Source organism: Simochromis diagramma, unplaced genomic scaffold (assembly GCF_900408965.1).
Source record: "Simochromis diagramma unplaced genomic scaffold, fSimDia1.1 OVJJ01000387.1, whole genome shotgun sequence".
NCBI lineage: Eukaryota > Metazoa > Chordata > Actinopteri > Cichliformes > Cichlidae > Simochromis > Simochromis diagramma.
In genome coordinates, this window is record NW_024387152.1 from 3011497 (window position 1) to 3024010 (window position 12514).

Sequence of the window (12514 nt, forward strand, 5' to 3'; positions counted from 1 at the left end):
ACAAATGTTCTGGCATAAATGCATTATGCATGCCTCGGTCATGCTTGCAACATTTCATTGACAGACTTCACCAGTGTTAAGCTGAAGGATCCCAAAACAATTTGGCAAAAGAAACAGGTTCTTCCTCAGCAGAGTGCAGACTGGTTGTGCTGATGTGTCAAAGGGTAGTGTTTTTCACAGCTTCCCCTGCTCTGTGAAAGAGTTGGTATTTGTCTATGGAAATATTTGTTTGTTTCTGCAAACAAATGGAAATGTGTAGCCTCAACCCACATATAATACAATACAATCATAGATCTCGGAAACACTGATCCAATGAAACAATGGTAGAATAAGGAACATGACCTCCCATATGGAGTATGGCTATAATAATGCCAGCTGTTACTTACTTTCAACCACCAAGCAAGTGCTCAGCACTATGAGCTAAAATTATAATCTTAACTTGACTCTTTTCACTCTGTTTTTCTACACCACTCTGCAACTGATCATTAGTTATTATTAATCTCCGTCTCTCTTCGACATTATGTCTTTTTGTCCTGTCTCGCGGCAGATAGCTGCCCCGTCCGATCAATCAGAGGTTTGTTCCTGTTAAAAGGGAGTTTTTCCTTTCCTCTGTTGCCAAGTGCTTGCTCATAGGGGGTCGTTTGATTGTTGGGGTTTTCTTTGTATTATTATCTTTACTTTACAACATAAAGCACCTTGAGGCGGCTATTGTTGTGGTTATATAAATAAAACTGAATTGAATTAAACCCCCAAACTTATTTGATTATTGCATAATTTTATTGAAAACTACAGCTGTGTTTCTCTCTTTTTCATGTCCACACGCTAGAGCAGGGATCTGAGATCATAATGTTAAGTATCCAGTAGCCGAGCAGAAATGTCAGAAAAGCCAATCACAACAACTAATACTGACAGGAAATGATCATTTATATTTGGCGCCAGCAGATGTGAAGACCTGGGAATGAAACAGCTTGCACAACACATAAGTTCTCATAACAGACTTCACACCAAACCCAGTTAAAGGGATGAAGCGCGGAAAAACCCAGTAAGCAGAAGATGAGGAAATAATACATTTACTCTTCAGTTGCCAAGTTAATACACGGAAGGGATTTCAACCCATCAAATATCAAAGAAGAGTTTCCAACAACTTGAGCCGAACTCAGACAGCATGTCATCCACATCAAAGCCTTTTAAAGAAAAAAGTAACTGTGAGCAATAAAAGTGAAGACAAATTAAGCCATCTGAGCTGTTCTGAAGTAAAATGTATGGATGCGATACAACGTGTTATTATGAGAACAGCTTAATCACTGAGGACTAACATATATAACTTATTTGTTAACTGACAGAGAAGCTTTAGAGTTTAAGGGATACAGCTTGTTAATCTCTCACAGGCACTGGTTTAATTTGGAAATCGTCAGTTGGATAATAAATCTGATGTTCTGAGATGCTATGCTTCTTCCTCGTTCGAAAACTGTAATTAAAAAGGACAAAGCAATGAAATGTTAGTGATTTGTGAGAAAAAGGAAACCAATGATGTCCAAAATGCCTTTTGAGCCACAACAAAACACAATGAACAAAGCCTAAAAATTATGCAACACATTCCTGAGAGAATGTTGCACAAATGTTGTGCAGACAGTCTTTTTAAATCTTAACAGGCAGCACTACCTGTAAGACTGACAGAAGTTCACCTGAACCCTGAATCTGCAGGGCAACGGCACAACTTGCTTCTTCCTGAAACAGTCTCACCTTTGTCTCTTTGTAGTTGTCTCAGGAGGCTCTTCAAAGCAGAAGAGCACAGTGAAATGTGGAGATCTATGGATGGAAGCAATCCCCATGAGTAGGGTGAGCTCAGTCTCTGTCGGCTATGAAATAAAAGGCCACTCCATCTGAGAGGGATTTTGTAAGAATGGAATTATGACTCAGAGGAAAAAAAAAGAGTGGAGAGAGAAAAAAAGAGAATAGCAGCTCATTTAAAGCATGGTGAGTCAGCCTAGCATTATTTCATGCTCTCAATCTGTGTCTGTCCCCTTGTCACCAGCGTAACCTCCGCACACCCCTCACCCCTCCTGCTTCATAGTGGAGGTCCCTCACAAAGACCACTTTTGTCCTCGTTATCATCGGTTTCACATCTTCTCAGCTCTAATTCTGCATGAATATCTCTGCAGGAAAAATACAAACGGCTCAGGCACACAATGGGGTGGAGGTCGATAAGGTCCCAGAAGCAGAGTAACCGAGGTTTGTAAGGGCTTAGTTGTGTGATACAGACACAGTGACAGACTGAACGTTATTCCTTAATATTCATACAACTGAGAAGTACCCGAGAGCTGATTAAATGAAAGAATATGTCATTTTTTAAAGCTAAAAACAGAAATCTTGGTCATGAAATCCATATAAATTTGAGATGATAAATGCAAAAAATGAGTGTGCTACACTGTTACACAACAACAGAATTGAAGGAAAAATGTGATTTCCTCCATGTTTAGTAAAGCCAAAAAGAGATTGGAACAGTCTGGTGTCCATTGATTGTTTAGAAAACTGGAACATGTTGTGTTGAGGGTCCAGACCCTCAGGCAAGGTAGCAGGACATCATCAGAAGACCAATGCAACAGCCAGGGCCAGAGCTAAACAGGACATCAAACCAACGGGCCCGTAGTCACGTTGTACACTCTGGGACATGAGCACTTAACACATAACCTCAATGTACCAGTAGAGTTATGTCAATATTGCCTTCTTCATAATGGCTGCACATTCATCTGGTTGATTAATAGTCATGACTGGTGGAGAAATACAGTAACAGAGGGTCAGACCGCACATGTTTTTGAACTTATCTATTTTTTTTAATTTAAATTTAATACATTTATATGGGAAAAGCTATTTTTAGAAATTAAAAACGTAAAAAAAAATAGTCCATATCAGATCTGGAGGTGATCAGCTCATGGCACTGCTGAGGTGTTACTGAAGCCCATGCTGCTTTGATTGCTGAGCTCAGCTCTATTTCTAGTTTGGATCTTTTTAATGTTCCTCTTGACCATATTCCGTAGGTTCAGATCAGGCAAGTTGGCTTACCAATTAAGTACAATAATGACATGGTCAGCAAACCAGCAGTAATTTTGACACTGCGGGCAGCTGCCAAGTCCTGCTGGAAAAGGAAACCAGCATCTCCATAAAACTGCTCTGAAAAGGCCTGGTAGGTGGCTGCACATGCCATGACACACAGAGCAATCATAGATCATAGATTGTGGTAACTTCATACTGGACTTTAAACACCTTGGACTTTGTTCTGCTCCACTCCTCCTGCAGTTTCTGGGACCGTGACTTCCAGCAACAGCCCACGCAAAAAAACGTGTTATGTGTTTGTTAGATGCTCAATGGGTACTAGGTGGCCCAAAGTGTGCCAAGAAAATGTTAATCACATCATTACACCGCCAGGGTGGATGTCAAGAAGAAACCATTTGTGGTGGGGCATTGGTTAACAGTTTACAGATCATCTGAAGGGCCAGGTGCAACTCTTGCATAGGGGGTGTAGCTCAGTGGTAGAGCATTTGACTGCAGATCAAGTGGTCTCTGGTTCAATTCCAGATGCCCCCTATAGAGCCACCAATGGAAAAGACAACTCTGAGAACTGCGAGAGCAGTTGAGATCTGAAGGGGACATTAGCTTTTTTTTTTTTTTTTTTTTTTGGAAGACCTTCCAAAAGTCCAAAGAACAATTGCCGAAAACAATTTGTCAACTGAAATCTCCTGAAACTGTCCCTCCCAGCTGCCTAAACACTTGATACAATAAAGAATGGCTCACTATTTTCGTGACAAATTCTGGGCCTAGCAAATCATGCAGCAGAAACTCAGATTCATCAGACCAGGCAACAATTTTTAAAGTAATCTATTGTTCAAACTTTAGAGATGGCTATGCATGAAAAATCCCAGTAGGTCAGTGGTTTGAAATATTCAGCCCACGTGGCACCATCAACCATGCCACATTCAAAGTCACTGAAATGACCTTTCTTCCTTTCTGATGCTTAGTTTTCACATCAGTAGGTCACCTTTACCACGTCTACATGCCTAAAAGCATTGAGCTGCTTCCATGCGATTGGCCGATGATAGATGTTTGCGGTAAATAAGGAGGCGAACAGGTGACCCTAAAGTTCTCTAAATACAGTTTTCAACCAGTTTCTCTACTCGACTCTTGGCTGTCTAGGATATCAGTGAATAAAGATATAGGATAAAGAAGTCTTTTGAACTCTAATTATGCAGACCTATTCCAGTAGAGTCCAATAATATAAAAATATAAATTAAAGACATGTTGGTGAGATTGATTCACTACAAATCAAAAATAATTTCAAACAGCTTGCTTCTGTTTGGCAGATATAAAAATCTAGACTCTAGACTGCATGTCAAAGTCTCCTTGGGCAGGATACCGAACCCCACCAAATCCCACCAAACCCACTAAACCCCACTAAACGCCACCGACCCGCCGAACCCCTAAGAGAAAGTGTGTGAATGTGAGATTAAATAAGCTTAGACATAGAATAAGCAGTTGTGTGAATGAGGCTTGTAGTAAAAAAGCGAGTGCTCACATAGAGTAGACAAGCACTATATAAGAACCAGTCCATTTTCCGTGTATATAAAAAACAACTAAACACACTGGCGTTGTGGAAAGTTGGCTGTGACTTTGACATCTATCAGCGTATAACATGAATTTAATGAAACGAAGGTTATTCGGATAAATAGCTGATAAAAAAAAATGGTTTGCTGCAGGTCTGTGAAGGACATCCACTATTTCTGTACTGGAGGTCTTCTTTGTTTACAAAACACTACGTACAGTTTAATAGTGCAGTCGTGCACATCCACTTAATGCAAACACAGTGTAAATTGTGATAAAATCAATGAGTAACTGACAGCACATACAGAAGGAACCAACATACAAAAGTGATGAAGAAATATTTCCAGTGTGCTGGGAGCTGAAGTCATTGTAAGTGCCTAATCCTGTTTTGTTTTCCCCACAGCTTCCAGTATGAAGAAGTAATCATTCTGTTTTCCATAAAATTCATTGCACAATCTGAGCATCCCACCCCACCCCATTTCATTTTACTACAGTACAATAGCCTCCTTGTTTTAGGGACTGGCGGCCTGGATGGCACCACGCTGCATTATCATGATATTCCTCCACAGTGTAGCTAAATGGGCTCATTCAACCCAGATGACCTTCTACAAACCCCAAAAGAGCTGCTGGTAGCTGCCCTACAGCACATAATGTAAGCTCATTAAAAATCTCATTTGAAAACTGCTGAGATCTACAGTAACATCTACTTTTAGTACATCACCTTTGACATGGAAAAGTGGTTAAGAGCCTTTAAAATGTTTTGTCCTATATTGATGGGAAGAGAAAGTAGGCCGTTTCCACTGATGAGTACAGTAACAACATTGTACTCCTTTGTGTCGTGATAATAGCGGGCCCAGACTAACACAAATCAACAAGTGTGAGATGTTTTGTCTTGTTTACTCACAAATTTTAAGAACATTCATATACAGGCAGTTACTGGGAATAATACTGGCTCAGCTTCAAAACGTGGACGTGACCGTCGCTATCTTTTTGAAAACAAATCCCCAGTGGCTTCCTGTAAAAAAGAAATTGGTCCATGTAACCGTATTCCTGTTTATGTATGTATTTATAAAAAGATTTAATTGTGATGTTGAACCAAACCAAAAAACTTGGAGTTCTGCAAAATGCGTCATTACTACCATTGGATATCCAATAGGAGTAAGCCTAACAAAAAAGCTTCGGACAAATTTCTTTGTTAAGGGATAAATTTAGTTTTAGGGTGAATTTTTAGGGGAATTTTGAACAAAGATACACATTTAAATTCTCTCCTAGGCTGCTAGTGTCATACTAGACATTTCCTTGTTTCTGCCTTTTCATTAAGAATAGCTTGTTGGCAGCCACCCTTCCATTGAGATCATTTGTGATGGCAAACAGTTGAGGGATCATCTGTTAACGGTTTGGAGCCAGGTACTGCTCTTGTGTAGGGGGTATAGCTCAGTGGCAGAGCATTTGACTGCAGATCAAGAGGTCTCCGGTTCAAATCCGGATACCCCCTGTAATAGCTCAAGAGGGTGAAAACAAAAAAATATTGGGGGGAATCCTGGCGAGCTATTGCTCAAGACATCCTAACTGAAGGGACAGGTGCGTCTCTCAGGTCTTCAAGCTTTTTTTTTTTTTTTAAATGTCATATTCCTGACCTACAGAGATTGTTCGTCTGCAGGAAATTCTCTAGTTTTCTCACAATTTTTATGACCACACTGAACACAATTTCAAGATATGACAAGTTTTTGGCTAATAGCTCTTTGGGAATCACCTTGTCGGTGCAAACATAATCTGTGCTATCTTTGACATTTTTCATAGATTCCATTAAAGAAATATGAAATCATTTTATGTGTTTTTGTGACAGGATAGCAATAACATAATGCCTTTAAATGGTTTTTTTGTTAAGCCAGCCATTGTTTTTAGACATAGCACTGGTTCACCCTTTGAGTTAGGGGCCTTTTTATGCTTTACTGATTCATAGGTCAGTGTTAAGTGGCTTAACAAGCATTCCTCTGAAAGTGGTCAAGTACAAGGACTGAACTGTAAGTGAGAGAAAAAGCAGCCACGATCCAAAGATAAAACTTTCAAAGACTTTCAGAAATCCTGGAGAACTATTGCTCAAGACCACTTTTAAAAATTACTAGCATGTCTGACTCCGTGTGTAACCCGGCCATACATTACATGTTGTTATAATTACACAAAATGTGTTCTAGACCACAAATTTTATTTTCCAGTTTATACCTGACTTTTAGGACCTTCAAGCCTGTAGTTATGTTCTTTATCAGTTGGAGCCCCTCCTCATTGTCCTTCTTCTTCTTTGGTGCAACCCTATAAATACAGTGTACCCCTTTGGCCTCTCCCCTTTTCTACAATTACCCTGTGGGAGAGGTTGGTGTCATTTCTTTCCAGACCCTGTACAACACACATATAATGTATATTTAGCCACCCTGATGTTTCTGATTGTGTGTCTTTAGTTCAATTATTGTCATCATTGTGCCTGTTTTTGTTAGATGCTATAAATGTGTAGTATGTGTGTGCCACAAATGTGTTTTAGGCGCCGTTAATGCTAGCATGAATATATAATTCTGGCTAGCTTGGAAGTTGTGATGGGTTGAGCTAACCCTCTCCCCCACTGTTTGTGTTTGGTTGTAGGAGCTGGAGCGAGCAAGTTATTTACTTGGAGGTCTTTCTTTCTTTTACCTTTCTTTGTCAGACACAACGCAAAAACACACCGGTCACACGTGGAAGCAAAGTAAAAAAACTGAAAAAAATAATACAATATAAAACATAAATGATGTTTGAAAGTAACTCAAACTGAATGTTTTGAAATAAATATTCAGCTGAACAATTGCTCTATGGATGTTGAAATAACATCAAATTAAATATAAAGGAAGAATAACCACATCAACTGCTCACAAATGATTAAATGTAAATGCATATCTCCATCTATTTTAAAATTATTGTCATCACTTACCTGTTTAAAAAAACCGAACTTATCCTTATTGTCTTTGCTGAGATACCAGGTGACTATGTGTACGATGGACAGCACAGCTCCACTAAGCACAGCAGCTCTCATTCTGACTGGCAACAAGGTATAGATAATGTAGATGAAGAACATTGTCCACCAGATGCCCTCTGATGCACTGTGGGGGGACACGCTGACGATCCCATATACTTGCACTACAATCAGTACCCCGATCACAAGGTAGCTCACAATCCACATGTAATCTTGGTGGAAGCCGTTGCGATTGCACACCACCATCATCGCCAGGAAAAGAGCCATGGCCACAGACAGTACTGAGATGTAGCCAGGTCTGAGGCTTGACTCCGGTTGGAAACAGTGGAAGGTAAGCATAACAACGCACACCACCACCAGAACTCCCATTAGCATGGTCAGAGAGCTCTGGTTGAGCCTGAAGAAGTACCGCTGATAAAGACGTTCCAGCTTGGTGGACTGAAATTTCTTGGATTGAAAAACCCGCACGACCTGCATACAACAGTCTGCGGCAGTCATTGTCTTGCAGCTACCCTCAGAGAACTGTCCTAATTCCTCCTCTTTCCTACCCTTCAGCTCACCGTCTTCGAAGCCCAGATTCACAGCCTTTAGACCCAGATCTCCACCACCAACCATCCGTTTCCCATAGTGGTCTTCCTGCCAGCCACAGCGCAGGCCAAAATTGTTCCCACTGGTGCCTGCCCCACAGTGGTAATTTTGAGGGGCAGCATTAGGGGTTTCCAAGTCCTCCGGGTCCCTCAGGCAGCTCATGTAACGTGGGTTGCATAGTGACGAGCTGTCCTTCCTTTTTTTGCCATTGCGCTCTCCCCATGCTGTCTTTCGCTGGTCCACTCTGCCTGGAAAGAGGTCTCTGGCCCATGACATCCTACAAAACACAACATACAAATGGTAATGTTTCACATAAAACAGTACTGATCTTGAAGCTTTTAATCTCTTTTAACATAGAGATCTGAGAATCGTCTCACCTGTGTTGGCTTAATTGTGTTTAGCAACACTGCGCTCTTTGGCCAGGCCACTAGTTTACCCCAGCGAGCACACACCATGAGCTCAAATTGGCCAAAAGCATCAGAGGGGCGTCTGCATTTGAGTTGCTTTCTTTTGTAGAAACAGTCAGTGTGTCAACACTATACACCACCGAGTGCCTTTAAAAACCACCTGTTCTCCTGTAAAAGGAAATGAAAAAACAAACACAAAAAACATGTGATATTGTTAAGCAAACAAAGCATGAGGGAATATCACCTGATTGCATTAACATTAATAGTATTCATTTTTCATATTACACATATGTTTGGTGTTATAGGGCCTATTTATGCCACTGAATGTGCACGTCTTTGTATGGTTTGCCCATTCCACTTCTTTTCTTTCCATGCCTCAGCCAGCCTGGGACCACACTTTCAAATGTTTTTGTTCTGCCTGCAAAATGCTGAACTGTAAAAGCAGAACCTCCTCTAATTCCTGCCTCGTGCAGCAGGTGCCGTTCATAAGTTTTATCCTGAAACCATGACAAAGAATGCAGTCCCGTTCCAACCAGCTCTACACTGATTGCCGGCTTCCACAACTGGTACCAAACACCACTTCTTGGTGGCTAGCACTCTGCCATGCTTTGCCACCGAAATCTGCCCCTAACATCTTGAGTGGGCAGGCATGGGTGTGCTCTATTTGACAACAAAGGCCTACTGAGTGGGCACCATCGGAGATCAAGAGCTCTCCAGTCCAGATTAAATTGTCCATGCTTCCCCCATTAGCTTTGATGACTCACTATAGCTGGGTTGTAGCAGTACATGTCAAGGACAGCGCTAACCTCTAAACTCAATAAGCAAATCTCCCAGGCTGACAGAGCTAAGACTAATGGTGGGAAGAGCAAGCATGAAGTGCACACATGTTTATAATCAACAGCAGCCTCTAACATGAAAGCTGCCAAGCTGAAAACTAAAAGGATAACTATTTAACTACATGTTAAATATAACCCACACTGGTGCAAGCTGGGAAACCATCTCTTCAGTAACTATTATTTAATTAAATTCCTTCCTACTTAATAATAGATTAATAGCTGATCACAACATTTACAAACTGGTAAAGTAATTAGCTTGCTGTTTCACGTTGGGTGCATTTTTTTTTGGCGTATGACCCACTCTGGCACACTGCAAGCATGTGTCCCTTCACCTTCATTTTTTTCCTGCAGAAACAACCTTAGTCCTCGACTCATCCTTATACATTTACGACAGGTCAGACTGCGACATGCGGCTCTTATGTAATGCAATCTGTGCAGGCATACATCTGCCATAAACCACGAAGCGAATCTGTACATTGCACATGTGTACATTGGAGTCAGCCGTCCTGTGTGCGTTTAAAAATTAGGACGATGCGTACGAGCAAATATCTGTATTATTGTGCACATTGACACGGAGCAGCAACAGTCCTGCGGTCACCGGCGCTAACATGATTCTGATGTCCGAAAACATGTTTGGCAATTACACGTGTAGGCCCAGGCTGTGTCTGATTAAGGGGCAGTCGGCCGAAGCGCATTACATAACAGGACGCTCTAAGTAGCCACTGAGGCACTGCTCCCAGTGTTCAAATGTAGCCGCTTTAACCACAAATCTCATGGAGACGGCGTTGGACCCGGATAGTCTGGAGTCAGCCGGGAGTGTGTGGGTTGCAGAAGAAAGTGCAGGTTGCCACACATCAGCGCCTCTACTAACTTGTCGTGAGTAAAACATTCCGTTGGGCAACTTCTGCCTTGGCAGCTGATCCTCTGATATCGGATGAATGTGCTATCCAGCTCACAGGACTACTGTACAGTGATAAGGGCTGTAAAAGGGCTACACACCGGGCCTGTTCCCCCAACATAAACGCGTACGTCATTATGTTTGGACTCCAAACAGGTCACTGGGCAAGAGGACGCTGGTGAAACGCTCTGGGCAGAATCGCCAAGTGTCACTCGGCTGATTCGCCTCTTCGCGTTAAATGTCACATTACATAAATAAAGTGATGTCTGCGCCTGTGTACAGTGGTGTACAGTCCCGCTGAATAGTTCAGGCGGCTCAACGCCGCCGCAGTCATCACAGCAAAACACACTCCAGTGCAAGTCAACTGCTCCCAGTCTTTTCCACGGCTCTATCCTTTGACTGCTTTTCAGTGTCGCCGAGCTGTAGCAAATTCACATCGTTGCCCAATACAAAGCTTAAGACAGTGCAGTGTACTTACCAGTGGACATCCAGTAGGAGTAACCGTAACACTGCAGTGGAGCTTAGCCCTGTCTTCGGTCTTTACGCAGCCGCCGTGACACACTTCGGATGCGGGTCTGTCCTTGTGGAAAGCAAGGGAAAACTGCGAAATTGGCAGGACAGCCTTCTCTCTTCCCAGCCAAAGCTACGACCCTACATTCACAGCGCTCCTCTCTCCCTCTCTCTATCTCTCTCTTTCTCTCTCTCTCTCCCTCACACACACACAGTCACACACACACTGACAGTTCCAGTCCCACATTCCCATCCCATTCATGATCGCAGGAGTCCCCCTAGAGGTGACGTGCGTGCGTCTCCACCTGCTCGAGTGTGATCCGCTCTCCTGCCCGTCATTATGTCCATTTGTTCCTTCCTCCTCGTTTACTTCACCCTTGTTGTAACACAGCGTGCAGATTAATAGCAAGCTAGGAGAGAACAAAGAAGCTGTTGTTAAGCATTGCATGCAAATATTGTCAAAACACCACCTAGTGGCGATGATTTATCCACTAAAAACTTCCAAAAGTCTCCCGAAGCGATCATGTTGACCTCTAAACTGTTTTTCATTCAGTTCTTACAATCATCACAGTTGGTCTTATATAAAGTACATCAAAACCATTTATTAAGAAACAACTGACTCGGACTTAATGGCTGCACAGACCACCAAAAATCACTCAGTGCAAACTGTGTGAACTAGGAGCTCAACAAGTGCTCAATTTGCTGACAGGGACAAGGAATATTAAATATTGGGCTTCAGTAAGCACGCAGTATGACTGCATTAATGCACACAGTTGTAAGTTAGTTTACTCTGCTTTTACATGGAAGGACTGCTGCATAAATCTATGTTACAGCACCATATTTTACTAATGTGAGCCTAAATATTACTAAAATGGCTTTATATTAGCCAGGGCAACACAAGTGTGGGTGCAGAAGAAACAGAATAGAAAATGGAAAATTGCTTCTTTTTTTGTTTGTTTTGGTCTTTGCTTAACTTTAAAATACTCCCGAGGCGTCCAACTGGATTTATGTCTCTAATTTAGGAGACTGGTGACAGCCTTCACTTCTTATTTAAATGCAATTTCATGATTGCTTTGCATGGGAAATTTATGTTTTTTCAAGTGTCTTGAGACTAGAAATCATCTTTGATCTTTTATGCATTGTTGCCTTTCAAAATGCATTAAACCTGCGTTCACAGAAAAATGTACAAATGTCATCTGTCCAGCATGGTTAACGCTTGTATAGATCTACCTCCAGCTGTTGTAATCCTAGCCAGGTCCACTCCAACCATGCTGGACGCCATCTGAGTCCAATAAATATATTTTGATTTCATCTGTCCAAAACTGTGCTGCCAGTTTTCATTAGCTTCTTTTAATGCTCAAAGTTCCAGTTTGAAGTTTTGTGCTGTTTTGAGACCAGATGTGTGTTTTTTTTTCTCCTTTTTCTTGGACACTGTGTATAGTAGGGGTTTTCCTAATGCAAAATTCTTCACAATATCTGAGCAGTCACTGAAACGGCAGTTTACCACACAGCTGTTCAAAAAACTGTAATTTATAGCTAAACTTCTATTTTTAAAAAAAAGTTGTTTTAGATCAACTTTTGTCTTTTCTAGACAAGAACAAAATTTATGAGACCTTCCCGTCAGGTTCCAGGGACTTTCACAATGCTGAGTCTTCTCTTTTAAAAGTAATAAATGATACTC

The 12514-nt window shown here is 41.6% G+C and overlaps 1 protein-coding gene and 2 non-coding genes across 6 annotated transcripts in view; 2 read left to right on the plus strand and 1 right to left on the minus strand.

Annotated features, from left to right (window-relative positions):
- The window catches only part of adcy6b (adenylate cyclase 6b), a 31970-nt gene extending 20903 nt beyond the window's left edge, over positions 1 to 11067 (minus strand). The window contains exons 1-3 of one of the 4 annotated variants that reach the window (XM_040047484.1): positions 10802 to 11067; positions 8560 to 8757; positions 7553 to 8459 (exon numbers count right to left, since the gene is read on the minus strand). In XM_040047484.1, coding sequence (XP_039903418.1) covers positions 7553 to 8458 — 906 coding nt within the window. In that variant the 5' untranslated portion in view covers position 8459; positions 8560 to 8757; positions 10802 to 11067. The other 3 variants (XM_040047487.1, XM_040047485.1, XM_040047488.1) reach the window with 3 other exon arrangements.
- Positions 3514 to 3585, plus strand: trnac-gca. Its single transcript has one exon. It is a non-coding gene; the product is annotated as a tRNA-Cys (tRNA).
- trnac-gca lies at positions 6020 to 6091 on the plus strand. Its single transcript has one exon. It is a non-coding gene; the product is annotated as a tRNA-Cys (tRNA).
- Positions 11068 to 12514: the final 1447 nt, after the last annotated feature.